The sequence below is a fragment of the Gigantopelta aegis genome, chromosome 10, assembly GCF_016097555.1.
Source record: "Gigantopelta aegis isolate Gae_Host chromosome 10, Gae_host_genome, whole genome shotgun sequence".
Lineage (NCBI taxonomy): Eukaryota > Metazoa > Mollusca > Gastropoda > Neomphalida > Peltospiridae > Gigantopelta > Gigantopelta aegis.
This window is the reverse complement of record NC_054708.1, coordinates 50,880,685-50,900,328: the sequence shown is the minus strand read 5'-3', so window position 1 is coordinate 50,900,328 and position 19,644 is coordinate 50,880,685. Positions and strand designations below refer to the sequence as shown.

The following is a 19,644-nucleotide window of genomic DNA, read 5'->3' as shown; positions in this document are numbered from 1 at the left end:
TGACCTATACTGGTATTGTATTATATTGTAAATAATGCAATGACCTATAATGGTATTGTATGATATTGTAAATACACAATGCAATGACCTGGTATTGTATTATATTGTAAATAAACAATGCAATGACCTATACTGGTATGTTACGTTCATATGCTTAATAAATAAACCCTAGAGTGTTGTATACTGGCATGTCACAATGATATATTTATCAAACAAACAATACAATGTTGTATACTGCAAATCACTCATATGATTAATAAACAATACAAAGTACTCTGCATACTGCAACATGTTACAATCATGTCTGCCATTCATTATGTTCTGACTGTAAATGCATTGTGTTTACAATTTTGAGACAAATGGAAACAGTTTTATAAATTGAAGAATATTTTTTTTTCTCTTTTAAGAAGTAATTGTTTTATTGCATTAAATTTCTTATATATGTCCATGGGGAGAGGGTTGTTTTGAAGAGAAATGCATGCATTCATTAATTTAAAATAACTAGGAAGTGTTTATTGTTCTAAATGATAAACAAGCATTCTGAGAGTATACTGCTAAAGCAATACATGTCCCCTATTGGAAAAAATGAATAAATCAACATAAAAGTCAAACATGCTTACATGTATCGGTGTTATTTCACAATTATTGCACCTCAAGGCATGAGAAATCTTTACAGCACACTATATCAGCCTACATGTATACATGTTATTTCACAAAACTTAATGCACTTCAAAGCAAACGAATCCTTAAGTCTATGTACATGCATGTGTTACTTCAAAAGTATTGCACTTCAAGGCATGTGGAGTTCATGTAGCATATATATGCTATTTCTGAAAAGCATTTCAAAGTAACTGAAATACTTGTTATGTTATTCTAGAATATTGACTGCGCCGATTCTATTGAAGCATATATATATATATATATATATATATATAATGAATATAGTTTTTAGCAACCTTTGAATGAGAAATGATTTTACTGAAATAAAACATTATTAAATAATTAATGCCCATTAATTTAAAATGGAGATAACAAATGAGAGGATTTCATATGTAGTTAATGTCAAGAATGTCCGATTACATGTTGATGTACAAATTATACATTTGATACAAAATATAATTCTTTTGATTTCAAATAAATTTTGGACAAAAAACATAAATGTTTGTTTAGCTAAATCAGCTGATCAAAGAAAACTGGACAGAAACTCAAATATCAATTTAAAAAAAAAAAATATAAAAAAATATTTTAAAAAATAAAATTAAAATATTCCAGTATTAAAAAACCCCACGAAAACAACTTCAAAGAAATTATAATGAAATCAAATCAAAGCAATTAGAATTATTTTATTTTCATTTGCTATTATCACTCAGTATCAGTCTGTGTGACAATAACAGAATTCTATTCTTACGATCTAGAGCAAGTGTTGCAAAATCTGTAAATATAAAGACCATTAATAGCTGTAGTTTAAAATGTGCTGTATGTGAGCGCATGTGTTGTCAAACCCAATTTTACTTAGCAGTCAAACATCATTATCTTGTCATCTTTACTTTAGAGACCAAGCCTCATGCTTACAAAACATTTAGAGTTTAGACTCGAGACTCTAAAAGAGTCCTAGACATGAACGTCATGGCAATGCCATACAAAGTATATGTCTGTGACGTCATTAGAGATCGAGTCTGGACTCAAAAAGCATGAGGCCTGGGCCCGTGCTTATAAAACATTTAGAGTCTAGTCTCAACACTCAGAGTCTGAGACTTTAGCACCATGGCTATGCCATTCAAATGGTATGTGTGTGACATCATTAGAGAAGTGAGTCTAGACTTTAAGTATTATAAATACGGGCCCAAAGATATCTCGAGGCAAGAAATTGTTCTATAGGTTACTTTTTACAACAAATATTATCAGGCACAAATCTAGCTGGCAAAAATACTTTATAGAACTTTTGTTATCAAAAACTGACTCAAGTTATTAGCTATTTAGTAAGAAGTTGAAGTTCAATCGTCTTCATCATAAGGAAAATCAAGGCAAGCAAACGGCCACTCTCCTAAAATGATGTTAATTTTAGAAAGCAAACACATAAAGTTTTAAGTAAAATTTACTAACATAATTTGTGCAAGGCGATCATATACTGCTCTCCTAAAATCTTTCCACGCAAGTGTGGATGGAAGCAGGAATGATAACTTGCATTTCTTGGTGAAGAAAGAAGTCGCCATAATATTTTGGACCTACATGTAACCTGATTTCAAAAACAAAATCACATAATATTTATCAAGACACCAACTTGTTTATTGCTACCATGTAACACCCACTTCTCAGATGGAAGGAAGGAAGGAAATATTTGATTTAATGACGCACAAAACACATTTTATTTACGGTTATATGGCGTCAGACATGGTTAAGAACCACGCAGATATTGAGAGAGGAAACCCACTGTCGCCACTTCATGGGCTACTCTTTTCGATTATCAGAAAGGGATCTTTTATATGCACCATCCCACAGACAGGATAGTACATACCACAGCCTTTGATATACCAGTCGTGGTGCACTGGCTGGAATGAAAAATAGCCCAATGGGCCCATGTTTCATCAGCTTGATATGAACCGCAGTACAGTATTGTGTATCGCGATTTTTACACGATATTGTTTTCTTGTATCTTATTTGACAAACAAACAAATAAAAAACTTAGCATTTTATTAATTGTACCACGCTGTGCACTCGGGACTATCAGCTGTCAATTAAAATATCGAAAGTGTGCAAATAACCATGCATACCACTCGTCTGTTTATGTGGTTAACTTTAACTTAGCGATGACACGAAAAGGCAGCAGGCGAAAAATCTCATGCTTTTTAGCCTGGGAAATATAGAAGTCGATACAGGTGACCATCTAGTATGTGGAATGTTTGTCATTGTAATGTTTTTTGTTTTTTTCCCATGATTTTTGTCCAGACAAAACTTGGGGGAAATCTACCGGTAATTACAGCTAGGTCCTAGAAAAGTACAAAAATGCTCCCTGGAGCTAGCTCAAGCTGTCAAATATCCCGACGGTGTTATCTGTTATTAATTTTCTCGACACAGTACTGAATACTCATACGTTATATACATATATATGGTAGTTAAAACTCATACATTTTATTCCTTTCATTTATTATTTATTTGATTATGTTAAATGTACACAATTGGATTTGTTTCACTTCTGGCTTCATTAAAAAAATCCACAAATATTAAATTTAAATAATATCAGATATATCACAATACATACTGCAATACGGTTTGTTGTATCGCAATATATCGCAATACGGTTTTGACCGTATCGATGCACCCCTACTTTTCAATCCTAGATTAGTGCCTGTATTAAGTCACCAAATGAATATCGGAGTCGATTGTCGATTCTGTCACTTCAGTATTGAGATCATAATGAAGTTTGATTGTTTATAAAGGGTTTTTTTAAGGATCATTAAAAGAAAGCATCACAGTTTAAATTTAATAAATGCTAAACATGATTGTCAGTTTATATCCACTGGTCAATTCCTATCCACTTAATATCACATTTTCTATGTCTTTGTAACAAAAACTATATGGTTCATATATCGATGTGCAAACCCTATTATATGCGTGTAAACTACACTCTGATAATCATAAGAAAATATATAGCTCTGTATAAATAACAACAGTATAGTATTAGTAGTGGTCCCAGCACCAATTAGACTTGATCAGGATTTCAAAGGTCATGGCAAGGATGTCCTAACTTCAGATATTCCATCAAACATCCGACAGCGCCGAAATAACCCTGCAAAACAAGACAATTATATTATTACAGTGCATAAATTAGATACATGTAGAGAATATTAAACAAGCTACCATGGACTATCAAGTTTACGTCATGAGTGAAATAAGTTTTCTTTGTCAGATGAGTTCATGTAATCATCATCCTTTGTTTGTCAAGATTTTGTTTATATTGACAAATAATCCGGCAATTCTTTAAAATTACTACTAGAGGTTGGTCATGGTCAGTGTACGATATGATTTAGTACATGTTCATTCATTGGTCGCAGTGAACTGAACTACCCAATCAAATGGCTTGTTAAACCAACGCATAATAATTTTTCAGGGAGAAATTGTGCTTTTTACATGTATGTACAAGTTTTGTGTCCGCTGGGGTAATAAAAGTTACACTTTGTTTTGTTTAACAAAACCACCAGAGCACATTCATTTATTAATTATCGGCTATTGGATGTCAAACATTTGGTAATTTTGACATATAGTCTTAGAGAGGAAACCGGCTACATTTTGGCATTAGTAGCAAGGAATCTTTTATACCACAACCTTTGATATACCAGTCATGGCTGGGATAATAAATTAAAATAGTAAAGACAGGATACTATTAGTACTAAATGTCTCAACAAAATAGTGTTGAAAAAAATATGTACATCTAATTTGTCCTGAAATGCACTTTTGGCACACACCATCATTACCCGGATTGTTACTTTGTATGATTTTCAATTTAATATAGTCCAAGTTAGGAAATAGGTCTTTATTATAAAATAAATAAATAAAAAATTTAAAAAATGAAATCTCTCTCTGATGATTCCATGTAAGTTGACCTCAATAGTAATTAAACAACCAACTGGTTTGAAGAAGTTCACTTGTTAGTACAGTGTGGTATGCTACTACTTATATAACATATTAACAGCAAAATGAGACAGTGCTCTGGCTTAGGGTGGTCAGTCAAATTTGTGTGGTTAACCTCTTAGTTACCAAACGACTGTACTTCCTAAAAAATAGCAGTCTCGAGCCCTCTCAATATTGCTCCATTTGTTTACACAATATATTTTGACACAAAACCTGTATTAAAATGGTTAACAGGGTTAGCTTTGGGTCAGCAGAAAATTTCGCCAAATTATCTATTAAAATGAAAAAAGAAATTGCAGAAAACCCAATTATTTTCTAATAAAGTATCAATTATTTCATGAAATTATTTTGCCAAATTAAAATAAAATTCGCCAATTGTTTTAAACATTCGCAATTAGTGAATTTGGCGAGTGCCAGAGATGGCTCTGGTTAAAGTGAATTTAGGAGACCAATAAATGAGTAAAATTAGAAATGTCATTAATACTGTATACTGCCGTGTATTAGCAGACTTTTGAAGTCTAGAAATACTTTTCAAAAGAAGAGAGTCGGCTTATACACGGAGGCAAAACATTTGGTTCATAAAATTCCAATCGGAAACACTCCTGATCGTGACTTACACATTTTGATCAGATCCTTACAGCCTTTCACTCCTTATGTAACAATAATTTGGGCGGAGTATAAATAAAACACCCCATCATGCAATATTATGTAGTTTTTTGTTCTTGAATGCATTAATAGTTTGATGAATAATAATAAAAATTACTTATTTTATTGTCATTTCATGGTAAAAACATGTTCTTTCCAACTGTCTGCCATCTTTGTTTGACCGGACCAGTCTTTCACTGACACCTCTGTCTATATCATTTTGTAAGCTCTTATTTGATTGGATCACACAATTTTGCCACCTACACCAGTATGAACAACAGCCATGGATGGACCACAGATCATTTGTTTCTGTGTTTGGGGAAAACAGGGATTAAACATGCCTTAATGCATTTATTATTTGCTGTCCAGTGAATAATTTAATTACTTAAGTGCAGTGATATGTTGTTACAGCTTGAATTGTTTATTTTCCTGTTATGATTTACCAGTGCTAAATTATTTTTGCACAGCATGGAAGATGTTAGCATTGCCATAATGATTACCGTGTCTATAATAATTAAAGGGGGAAAAATATAATGCAAAAGAGAAGCACAAGTCTATTTGATGACAGTATTATTGAAATTAATACAATGTACAACTGGGCAAAAGATGACTTCGGCTTATACATGAGTCTGATGATTTTGTACTTGATAAATTAGGGTCAAACTAAGAGGTCGGCTTATACAAGGAGCCGGCTAATACACGGCAATATACAGTAATTTGAAGGATTGTTGTTATGTCTTAACACATGATTGTGGTAGCTAATGTAAAATTGTGGAATAAAAGTAAAATTTCTGACCTCATGTTCCAAGAACAAGGCTTTTGTTGCTCCCTTAGACCAAAATTCCATTGCATATGACAGCAGCTTCATGGATACCGTATTCACACGCAAGAAGTTTCCAACGAAAACAACTCGCTCAATTTTCTGAAGAAAACAAAGAATTAATTCATGCATTTTATAAAGTACAAAAACATGTTTGTTAATAGAAATACCATTTAGTTAGTTGATGTTTTTTTAAAACTCAGCTAGCATAATTTTGTGAGAAATCAAGAAAACAGGAATTAAAATGTTTTACAGCATTGTAGAACAGGTACATGTATATGTAAGTTGGAGAACACGTTTGGACAAACAGTGAAATACCTGTAAACATTGTACCCATGATTAAAAATCAAGAATTCCAGATAAATCCACAAAACGTTCATATCTGGTAACATGACCTATAGATATTGATTTTTATTATATAACATTTAGTGAAATATCTTAAAATATCAGTGAAATAAAAGTGTTATCAGTCATGATAACACATTTTAGAATGAAATAGTGAAATTTTCACTCTAAAATATGTTATCGTCACTGTAGAAAGTGTTATCTTCACTGTAAGAAAGCGAGAACTATTTTGCTGCTGGCATTTAAAAAATAAAGGTAAGTTGCCAAAAGTTATATAAAAAATAGAAAATTTCATGTTTTTTGTAAAATGTGATTTATATCTCATCGAGTGAAGTTTACAATCATATCACACCCGTTGCGCGCATTGCAAACTTCACTCAATGAGATATAAATCGTATTTGACAAAAAACATGAAACATCCTCTATGAATTAAAACTGCAATCCTGTATACTAATTTATGAATGCCAAATACAAACATGGCTAGTTTTAATTCACAAGTGTCATTTAAAAAAGAAACAACATGTGCCAGTGCTAAACAGTATACAATATATAGCATGACTTTTAAGTGAAGAAATGGCAAATAAGACTGTTTTACATGACCCAGGTTAACAAATGAAGAATGATGTATCTGAATGATTGAATATTTAATGAATGATTGAATATTTAACGACAACCTAGCTTGAAAAATACATCGGCTATTGGGTGTCAAACTATGGTAATGCAAATAAATAAAGTGATGATCAACATCAATATAAAAATTCAAGATTTAAACAAAAACAGTGTAAAGAACTGTGCAAAAACACAAATATCACAGATAGATACTGAATTTTACTCAAAACTTCAATTTTGTGCTGTATTGGCCATTCTCAAAGAAAATGTTACACCCCTGCACCACGATGAGGTTACAGCACGCGCAGGGGTGTATCTCTGAAAGAAAATTAATGTGCATAAATACTAAAAATATATTTAAAACTTCACCTCCGTAATGGCACACATCCGGGCTATAGATCCAATGTTGTTGGTTATCGTAACAAGTGTTGCTTTCGCCAAATCTGCCTTCGATGCCATAGCTCGTTTCTCTTTAGACATCATCTGGCCAAAACTAGAAGACAATCAAAATGATATATATATTTTTTAAATCAATGCATAATATCATATAGCCCCAGAATCAATGCTTGTAATAGCAAATTGTATTAAAGAGAAATAGCAAAACTCCTGTCATCAACATACACATATTTCTCAATAAATGGGAGTGGGATGTAGTTCAGATCTCCATCAGTTGGGCTATTTTTCATCCTAGCCAGTGCACCGTGACTGGTACCATATCTCAAAGACAATGGTAGGTACTATCCTGTCTGTGGGATGGTGCATATAAAAGATCCCTTGCAACTAATGGAAAAATATAGTGGGTTTCATCCCTAAGACTATATGTAAAAATTATTAAATGTTATACATCCAATAGTCAATGATTAATAAATCAATATATTCTAGTGGTGTTGGTAAACAAAACAAACTATTTATTCTCAATAAATAGTTAATCAGAACTCATTATATTGACAATGAGTAGTTCAGTCACACAGACACTTTGTCGAGTCAATGTTTCTGTGTTTAATAAAAGTCCAATACCCAATGTGTATTTTTGCTGGGGTGTCATTCATGCATAATACCAGAATTTAAATCCAAACAAAGGTTGCACGTTGTTTGCATCCGCAATTATGGAACTGTCATAGGCCTGGGCCCCGTGCTTATAAAATGTTCAGACTCAATCTCAAGTGATGTCACACACATGCAATTTGTATAGCATTACTGTCTCAGACTCTATTAGAGTCTCGAGTCTATACTCTTAAAAGTTTTATAAGCACCAGGCCTGGTGCTGCAGAATGTATAAGGCAGCAGTAGTGATTTGGTAGACTCGTCTGCCGCGTGCAAAGTCTGCTGCATACAGGAAAGAATCAGTTCTAGGTGTCAAATTTCTACTAGTACAGTAAATTACTGTTACAACAAACCGGAAGGAACCATGATAGTTACAATGTAGTTCGTTATAGCAGTAGTTCGTTGTACACATTTGCATAAGTCGTTCAATAATATTTGTAAATTGATGGCGAGTGTGTTCTGTATTGTGATTGGTTAGTTACATCCTTTTTCCGGGATCAAATGAAAACAACACCCGGAAAGCTAATGACGTCATTAGGAAGTGACGTCATTAACAATTGAACCAAGTGATGCCTGCAAATGTTTAATTTTTCACCTCAGGCTATTAACGCCTTCGGACAAAAATGACATTTATGGGATCAAATAGACAATAACACCCGCAAATCTAAAAATTACATCTGGTTATCTCCTACATATTGAGAGATAAAACGGGATTTTACGATCAGTTCGTTCTATGCAGTAGTTTATTCTATAAGCATGTTCGTTATAAGTGTACTTTACTGTACTAATACTTCCCTCCAACTCACTGTCCTCAGAGCTATTTCTACTTGCAGACCCCAAACATCACCATGTGTTTGAATAATGAAAAACAAGATGGCAGAAAACAAGATGGTGGCTACAGGCCTCACACGAGGTCAAAATCATAGAGTGAAGTCACTTCTCTCTCAAAATTTAGAGAGGGCAAAGTTTTTAACAGCAGGGAGACTTGAAATTTTAATGCAAAAAAAAAAACCACAACAAAAAAACCCTGCAAAAATAATTATCTTAATACAGGTGCAACTTTTACAATCTGTATTTTAATTATTAATTTTTTTTTTATTATATTTTTTTTTTTAACAGTCTGTACTGCTAATTGCTGGATATGTGCTCTATAGGTTGTTGTTTTTAAAATCACCTTTCCACATGTCGCCTTCTTTAGAAATAATGAAATGTAATTGAAAAGCACTAATTTAACCATTTAGAATTCATTCTCTTGCAAGTTTGTCTTCTCATTTCATTTAATAACTTCACCATGCCGAGTAGTGTCCTAGTAGATTCATCTACCACGGTCAAGCTTAGATTACACAGTGGCAATTAAGTGCATTCCACAGTCACAGTTTCTTAATTGATACACTGTGGAGTTGTTAGACTGAATGGGTACTAGTATCCGTGAAGGTGTGAAAATTGCTTATCTGCTACACCTTGTCACCGTTGTTTAAAAAAAAATATATATATATATATATATATAATTTACAGTGGCCTCTTAACACGGGCATTTTAGCGACTCTGGGATCCAGTTTATGTGGCCGCTGGGTGTGTAAGACAGGTGACCACTTATTATAAGTGCATCTACATTGAAAATCCGCTAGGACAGGTTTGCCTGTATTATTTTACAATTTCGACATCTGTTTCATATGTTGAATTTATTAATTATGACAAAGTCTATGTAGTTAATTACTCCTCACATTTTTTTCTCGTCGAGCTCTGCTGCTCCAAACAATTTCTTTTTCAATGTATTTTCTGATGGAGACCCGAACTCCCTAAACAAATTCACTAGCCATAATCTAGATCCCCACCCTTGTACAATTTCCAGTACGTTCGCTTGACAATATGCTACAACAATCAGTAGCATGGTTAGGCCAACTACTAGTGCCAGACACGGGTGTTGTCTGAGCTAGACCGTCTATCTGTGAGACTGTCGCATGATTTTGTGGCGCCAGTCTCTCTTCAAACTCTCAGACACTTCACTCTTAATTATTATCTATGAATAGGTGTTCCTCAAGTTCTTCACAATTTACCTGTGATTGTGTACATTGGAAGTGATGACTGTTTTTAAAAAGGTGACACAGACTTCACCTTATTGTGACTGGCACGGCGAAGTCAGGCTGGTCAGAGCGAAGTTTGGGCTCACTTCGCCCGGTCACGTGAGCCCTGGACTATTTGTCACAAAATTTATAAAATCGACATCCAAGTGACTTCGTCTTATTAAAGGCATTATTTGCTGCCATAAATGCTACACAATATCATTTATAGTTGGTTTTGGTTAACAACACCACTAGAGCACATTGATGTATTGATCATCGGTTATTGGGTATCATATATTTGGTAATTTTGACGTATACTTAGAGAGGAAACCTGCTAAACTTTTCTATTAGTAGCAAGCTGGTATCCCTTACCGAAATGACTTATATTTTCATTTATAAGTGAAGTATAAGTCGTTAATACTTTTGAAGTATAAGTGACTTATAAGTAAACGATTACGATTTTGTATGCAAATGAGGTATTACTTATACAAAGTATATATGACATATAAGTGAAGTGTTAACCATATATATATGTGAAGTGTAAGTCATTCGCTTATATTTAATAGAAGTGTTAGATATATATAAGTGAAGTATAGGTGAAGTATAAGTGATTCACTGATATTTACAAACATTGCTGTATGAGTGAAGTATAAGTGATTCACTGATATTTTACAGAAAATGCTGTATAAGTGAAGTATAAGTGAAATATAAGTGAAGTATGAGTGATTCACTGATATTTACAAACACTGCTGTATAAGTGATGTACATGTATAAGTCATTCACTGATATTTACAAACATTGCTGTATGAGTGAAGTATAAGTGATTCACTGATATTTTACAGAAAATGCTGTATAAGTGAAGTATAAGTGAAATATAAGTGAAGTATGAGTGATTCACTGATATTTACAAACACTGCTGTATAAGTGATGTATAAGTCATTCACTGATATTTTACAAAAAATGCTGTATAAGTGAAATATAAGTGAAGTATGAGTGATTCACTGATATTTACAAACATTGCTGTATAAGTGAAGAATTAGTGATTCACTGATATTTTACAAAAATGCTGTATAAGTGAAGTATAAGTGAAATATAAATGAATATCAAAGGCTGTGGTATGTTCTATTCTGTCTGAGGTAAGATCATATAAAAGATGACTTGCTGCTTTTGAAACATGTAGAGAGCTTCCTCTGAAGACTATGGGTCAGAATTAATTATCAATTTAATTTTTTACATCCAGTAGCCAGTGATGAACTAATCAGTGCTCTGGTGACATAATTAAACAAATGAAATTAGGCAGCAATCAGTCCTTGGAGGCCAAATTTCAATATTCTCAGGTAATTTCTGTATTAATGCGACTGACCCCATCTCCACCCACGGAAATGGACACCAATTTTGGTCAAGCTACCAACTGGTAACAAATGTTTTGTCAAGAAAAAGAAAAAGAAAAGAAAAAAGAAGAGTGAAACAACAGGTTCAAAATCCATGAATACCATGAGAATTCCCAGGACCCATTTAATTCAAATAATTGTTTTAAAAAGTTATTGTTCTTACCAGTATGTCACCGGTACATCACTTCCACACCCTATCTGTAAATTGTCAGCAAGACATAAAAATTGAAGCACAATAGTCTTAACAAAGTGGTGTTTCATTTTTCCGGAAGTGATCCACTAATACATCTGAACAGTATATGCAAAGAAATATTTGATAAATAATATAAAATTAAATGTATATTTATTTTTAAATGTTAGATTGGATTCTCTCACATCGCTTTTTTTCAGTTATGTCCTGTTTAGTGCCATCTTGATATATGGGTTAATTTTTTTAAAACGTATATTTTGATCACAAATCTGTCCTACTGATAATTTTAAAACAAACTACAGCTTGGTTTTCACCAAACTGACTTAAAACCTGTAAACTGGTAATTATTTGATTTATTGCACAATAAAAATTCTCTAAAATATCTATTTAACCATAAATAAAAGCCAAATAAATTATTAACATCCATGAAAAAACTACTTTTTAAGCATGTCCCAAAGTGATACCGTAATAACCAAAGAACTAAAGAGATTAAATTAGTAGTTTTAAAATGAAAACAAATACCCAATATATATCCTAGTAATCAAAACCCTTATCAGAACACTTTTTCTTAACAATGACACTCCCAATAGTTTTAAAATTAACAACTTAAAAGGGTGTCACACGATTTCCACTCAACTCCGTTACATTAACATGTTTTAACCATTAGCAAGTCTATTAGTCTGATGTCAGAGGAAATGATGTCATTACATGTGTTTTGGCGGGAAAGTTATGATGGTGGCATTTTTGCTACAGATTTCTTCTATGGAGGTAAGTTAGCTGTACTATACAAATATAGAGTGAATAAGTAGGTTTTCTCATCCTCAACACCGTTCAGGCTGTAATACAATAGATATGCTTTTCTTAAAGGGACACACCCTAGTTACAGCTATTTGTTGACCTTTACGGCGTTGTTTTTCGCTATTAAACCCCATTTTTCACAAATAAAATTGTACTTTACTTACATTTTATTATTTAGAATACACATTTCCATTCACCTGAAGTGCTTTTTGGTAATCCTGATGTTTGTAAAACCACGAAATGCATTTTTTGCATTTGTTCACAAGACGTGCTGTCGAGAAAAAAACGTTAAGCAAGCGAGGTCCAATCTATTTTTAGAGGGAATCTTCCTGTGTAAATGTCACAGATGTTGGTATACCACGTGACCGTTATCATTTTGGTTCGGTTTGTTTTCTTGTGCACGGTTCGCGCAATCAACATCCGATTTGTTGTTGTTCATTTGTGAGATTTTTCTTCACAGTTCGTGAACATTTTCAGTAACAATAAAGTTCAGACAAGTAAGTGTCTCAATACAAAACGTTACAAACCCTTAAAACCAATAATTTTGCTAAGTCTTACAATATCTGGAGAGGGGATACAACCAGGACAGAACAGTTGGAACATGTCCAGGAGAGGTGAAAAGAACGCACCCCAAGTCTGTGCGCACTCTGTGAAATTTGTCGTGACGTAGGCATTGTTGTGCTTCGAGCGATATCTACCGGTGACATCAGAATACTAACTTTCAAAATTATTTCAAGCAATTGGGACATGGGGATTCCCATGGTATTTATCGATATAAAACCTGCTTTTTCACTCCATTTGATAAAAACGTGATCTAAGTGTGTTACAGGTTCGTAGATTAACCAAATTATAATTTATTTTCGGTGGCTGGAACTAGGGTGTGCGGCTTTAAGGTACAGAATTTTACAACACATGTGTAGTCATTTTGTTAATTAAACCACCTGAAGAGGTAGTGTGAAATGAAAAACAGAGACAGTTATTCCCCTTACTTGATGTCCCTCAACTCCGTTACCTCAACACCGTTACTCTTGTGCATACCGTAACAGTGTTGAGTTGACATAACTGAAAACACATATCTTTATTTGATAAAATTAATGTATCTAGTCATGACCAGTAAGTTATTTTACACATTCAGGGCTCGAAACTCGTCAAAAAATATGGTGGCCCAAAAACAAATATCTGGGCCACTAAAATTTAATTTTCAGTGGCCCAAACTTGCTTTAGGTAGCCCAAACATGAAATATTCATATTTCAGGTTTTAAGCCAAATATTTAAGTAAGCATTTGAAATGGGCTTCAATAAAATAATATTGATTTGAAGAACCCTTTCTACATAGCAAAGATACCAACATACATAGTATTGAAATGAAAAATTAAAAGAAAACACGACTTGAGCAAATTATTTACTTATTTTGTACAATTTTACAAAATGTCTGAACTTAATAATTTTTTGTTTACATTGTTAACACAAAATTGCATGGCGTGACTCGTCTCCCAGGAGTAGCTTACATATAATACAAAAACATAATGTACAACCAACTGGGCTACATAACTGTTCATATGTTAGCAAAGTGTTGTTCACGTGTTCAGTGTTTAATAGTATAAGTATTTGTAAGAAATAGATACAAACCAAGTGGGGGTAAAGTTCTCCTTATCCTAACATAACCTACCTTCATTTGCGCTAGACAGAACTGAAAGCAAAGTAAACTTCCTTGGTATGCTTGCTTTTTCCCTTTGGTTCTTGATGTGTGTTTAAGAAAATGTCATCCGCCGGATGACATCATGATTGTGATTTTACTTGTAATCATATCTTTAGTCAATTCAATGGGCACCAAATTGACTGGCCAATCAAAACCCCCAATTAAAACAAGATTTTTAAAAAACAGAACTCAGAACACCATGAAGTAGATGAATAAAACTAAGACAGCATTCGTGAATGTTCTGCCCGAGATTTTCTGAATGGTTATGAACTGGATCCGAATGTCTTTGTTTTATAAAAATTACACCTAACTGCATTCGGTCTACAACATCAATGTTTATAATTAATATAAATGAATGTTGGCAAATTACGGTAAGCCGATATACGTTCAGTTTTGCGAACCAAAATGCCATACAATTATTAATAGTGGCTCATATATTACAGAGAAAAGATCGCCCAAATAATATTATTTGGGCGACTAATGCCATTATTTTTTAATATTTAAGTCGCCCAAACGGGACTTTGGTCGCATTTGGCAACCTGGCCACAGGCCGTTTCGAGCCCTGACATTGCTGACCTGAAAATATGCTGTACTGCACTAAAGGAACAATTAGTGCAGGACGAGTCCTGACAACTCACCACGAACTAAGCGTCTGTTGTGCTTCTTGTTTTCAAGCTTCGCCTACCATAATTTAGACAATTTGTGTACCCAGAATAATTTTGTTACTATACCAGTTATTTTAGAATAGGTACTATCTACTAAATAAACATTTTACAGACCTTGTAATGAGAAAACGTAAATATTTTAGGCCCATTCTGTGTGACAACATTAAACAATGCCACTCTCAGCCAAGGAGAGAATGAGGCGATATCGTCAAAAAATACAAAATAACGAAGAAAAACATGCTGAATATTTGAATAAGGAAAGAGAAAGATGGAAGAAGAGAACTGAACAAAAGAAAGTGAAAACAATAAATGACTTGACAGAGAGGGATAAAAAAGAACAACGAAAGAAATGGAGGAATGCTTATCACCTTCACAAAGCAAAAAAACTGCACCAAATGAAAGTGACAGCATTTATTGTGGCCAGCTCACCACCAGAGTCTCCTCATGACAATGTAATTGCTAGGACACATTTAGATGGAAGTCGAGTCCGTAGGGATAGAGCGAAAGCATATAGAGATCTAGTAAAAATTAAATTTGAATTTAAAAAACAAAAAGCCCTCACAGAAAAATACAGGAAACAATTACACAGACTAAAAAAAAAAAAAAACCAAACCCATCACAGGAGAAAATGATACAGTAACAAACAGTCCAAGGAGTAGAGTAGATAAAATTATTAGAGAAAATAAGATACCTCCAATTGCTCATAGGGAGCTGCTAACCCAGTTTAGCATTGTACATGAACTGAGGGAAAAATTAAAGCTTAGTAAACATGAAGATCGTAGAACAGTAGCAAATCTGATATCTGGAAAAATTGTGAATAAATACAGGCTGAAGAAATGTGTAGCACATGAAGTTTTATTAACACAGAAACAGATGAAAAACTCACAAAGAGGAAAACTAAAGAGGAAAAGTCGATTGGGGAACACTGTAATGCAGAGTGTACAAAGATTTTACCAGAGAGATGACAACAGAAGGATGACAGCGGGAAAAAAAAGACACAATTATGTTACACAAAGTGAAAAAACAAAAGCGAATTCTTCTTGATATGGTCAAGCGTCTTCACTCAAAATGTCTTTTTGAGACCCCATACTTGAAAATATCACTGTCATCTTTTCGTAAGATGAAACCATTCTGGATAGTGACACCTACTTCAAGAGACAGAGATACCTGTCTTTGTAAGTTACATGAAAACATCAAGCTTCTACATAACAGTCTTATGTCCAAAAGCCTTTTCACCGATGACATGAAAGATATAAACAATCTACCTATGAAAATAACATGTGATGAAAAATATAGGGACTGTATGTATAGACAGTGCCAGACTTGCAAAGCAAATGCTCTGAAGGTACCGGATGGTATAAACCCTCAAGAGCATATCACTTGGATGGAATGGACTGTGGAAAGCAGCACGTATACAGATTCAAGTGGAACAGTAAAGCAAGTGAAAAAGACTGTTAAAACGAAACGGGAAGGCACTATTTCTGATGCATTCATTTCTCTAAATCAGCAACTTACCAAATTCTGTAAACATGTTTTCAATGTCAGACATCAGTATGAGACCAGTTCACTGTTGAAGAAGAATCTACCAACAGGCCATGTGCTTCTTCACATTGACTTTGCAGATAACTATTTGTGCAAGCACGCTACAGAAATCCAGTCAGCTCATTTTGGTGCTTCACACAAGCAAGTCACTCTTCATACTGGTGTATTGTACACAAAGAACATGTGTACACCATTTTGCACTATATCCGATTCCATGCGACATGATCCGGCTGCCATATGGGGTTACCTGCATCCAGTGTTGCAATATTTAAAGATGCATCATAAAGATGTGTGCCACGTCCACTTTCAAAGCGATGGGCCCACAACTCAATATCGAACTTCATGCTTATGTCAACTGTGCCTTTCAAATTAGATTTCCACGATGTAACTTGGAACTTCTGGGAGGCCGGCCATGGTAAAGGTGCCCCGGATGGTGTTGGAGCACTGCTAAAGAGGACAGCAGATGCCAAAGTCCTTATTGGAAAGGATATTCCTGATGCAGTCTTTTTTTCACATTCTTGAAACCGAAAGGCTTTCAACAAAGTTATTCTACGTACCTGAATCAGAGTTAGCTGAATGCGATGCACTTATTCCACCAACTATAAAACCAGTTATGCAAACCATGCAAATGCACCAGGCTTTTACAAATGAAGAAGCACAGATCACCACAAGGATATTATCTTGCTATTGCCAACTGCCAGAACTGTGCTCTTGTTTCAGTAAATCAGTAAATCCAGTCTCACAACACTGCAGTCAGCTTAGTTCCACAACTAGTGTGCAAATTAACTGTATGCTATTGAAATCTTTGAATCCTGATGTCAGTCCCTCAGAAATAAAGGGACAACTGGTCATCGTTTCTTATGACAGAAAGCTGTACCCAGGACGGATGCTGCAAGCTGATGCAGATGGAATTGAGGTGACAACTATGCAGAGTATCGGGGAAAACAGGTTTATATGGCCACAATGAGAAGATAAGATTTGGTATAGTTATGAAAACGTGATTACCCTCCTGGATTCCATAGAGAAAATAAGCTCAAGACGGGACGTCTACCAAGTGCCGAAAAACATTTGGAAAGCGGTTCACGAGAGGATTGACTGTTTATAAAATTTGCTTGTTACATGTTGCTGAATTCAATATGTTCTTGTTAAATTTAGTTTGTTAAAAGTTCACATGTTCTATCATTTACCGGATTTTGATGTTCTTGTGTTGTTGTTTAATAAGGTTGTTCGCTGTTTTGAATTAGTGTTTCAAAGATCAAAGACATCTGATAGTAGCCATGATTATACAATATGCAGTACAAGAGATGATGAGCTATTCTTGAACATAATCAACTTCAATATTCAAAGAAAGTGAGATACTTGTGTTATTATTAATCTGGAGAACTGTGTTCCACCTTATAATAATGGCTCGTGTTTTTAAAACATATCAGACATTTTGTTTTCATAAACTGAAAAGATGTATCCCAAACAAGATATAGCATGCAAAATATCCTCACCTCCGTTATAAAATTTATTATGAACTCAACATTGTTCAAAATTAAAACATGCCATTTCCCATGAAATAATGATGACTTCACAATAAGACCCCCTGCCCACTACCATGCACTTAAAAAACTGTTCCATTTTTTAATAATATAAAAGTTAAAATGTGCCTGTTTGTACTCTTATAAGAAACAACAGTAAGCCATACCGCCACTTTTTTTCTCTTTGCAAGAAAAAAACATTCCTTACATCACTAGTACATCCATTAAGATCAGTTCATGGTAGCAACTTGATATCCTAACTAAATTTGCTTCAAGGTAATCAATTACTTAGAACTTTTTTACAAATTAGAAGATTTATTTTCTTGAATTTTGAACATGTAACGGAGTTGAGTTTGTACTACCATGAGATTCTTACTACTGGAAATTTACTAGGTTGTCCCTTATTTGTTTTAGTATAAACCTTAAAAGTTTTGTCTGCTAATAATAATAAATCATGATGTAATTAGATGAAGAACTCTTTAATTTATTCTGGCTCCTGAAACTTGAACACAAACAGCTCCAACCAGCATGCAAGAGCAAGCTATTTTATAAAAAGTTTTTCTTACAGTCCAGCATATGTGACAAATTGTGTGAATCTCAAGTCAAGAATAATGTTATCTTGCAGCCAGTCCAAGTGGCATACAGTAAAGGTTTAATTTCGCAGCAGCTTCTGAGACACCTAATTGGATCTGTGTTGTTAATACTTTTAAAATGTACTGGCGGCAGGAAGTAATTGTAAACAATAACACATTATCTTTGGATGGCAGACACTGGAAAGGGTCATGGGTGTTTCCAGCTGTGTGCACAGTAACCTTATCCTACACTGAGATGGTAAATTGTGCTCCCTGGTATTGTAGCAGGTTGTTAGAAGCTCTTAACAACTTTAGAAAAACAATTTGTCAAACAAAGCAAAGCCTTAAAACCAGTTATAACAGAAATATTTGTTATACTAATTATTACATGAAATTTAAGCTATCATACCAGTTATAACAGATATATTTATTACACTAATTAAACACGAAATGTAAGCTATCAGAGTAAACTGCACCACCTGTAGTGTTGAGCTACTGACTGAATTAATAATCAACCGTTAAGATAAGTTAATACGTTTAATGATTTTTAATACACAGTAATTTAACGAAACAAAATGAATACAGGGCCAGTAACTATATTCAGCATTTTTTTTTTTAAAGTTTTTACTCGTTCTAAAGTGTCTACGTTTTAACATGTTCTAAAACAAAATTATGTTCTTCAACTTAATGATTTAAACAGCAATTTAGAGAGAATAAAATGACAAATATATTTACAATCAACGTGTAATGATTCCTAGCAGAATGCGCATTTTCGTAGGTTTTACAAAAATGCACAAAAATCTCAGTGTGTGTAAGATGTTTGCATGCAACATGGGTCAGATGTTACTAAAACAATGTTTAGAAGTTATATGTGATTAAAACTTACTAAAATAATATGACATTAGCAAATAATTACCACAATTCTACTGTCCATGCAAGTAATACTACTAAAGGTACCTGTGTTGAAACCAAAATCTATTGATTGATATACTTTAAATTGCACATATATGCACTGGCGTATCCGGGTAGCCAGGGATTGGGCACAAGAGGACCTTGCCTTCTCGAATATACCTCTTTTTTCACAATACCAACTTTTATAATGCATGTCA

General features: G+C 33.9%; 1 protein-coding gene across 2 annotated transcripts in view; it reads right to left on the bottom strand.

Annotated features, from left to right (window-relative positions):
- Positions 1-2,461: 2,461 nt before the first annotated feature.
- Positions 2,462-19,644, bottom strand: part of LOC121383116 (pantothenate kinase 3-like) — a 35,731-nt gene continuing 18,548 nt past the window's right edge. For both annotated transcript variants that reach the window (XM_041512907.1, XM_041512908.1), the window contains exons 5-7: positions 7,418-7,541; positions 6,071-6,196; positions 2,462-3,787 (exon numbers count right to left, since the gene is read on the bottom strand). In XM_041512907.1, coding sequence (XP_041368841.1) covers positions 3,719-3,787; positions 6,071-6,196; positions 7,418-7,541 — 319 coding nt within the window. In that variant the 3' untranslated portion in view covers positions 2,462-3,718. The remainder of the gene's footprint in view (positions 3,788-6,070; positions 6,197-7,417; positions 7,542-19,644) is intronic.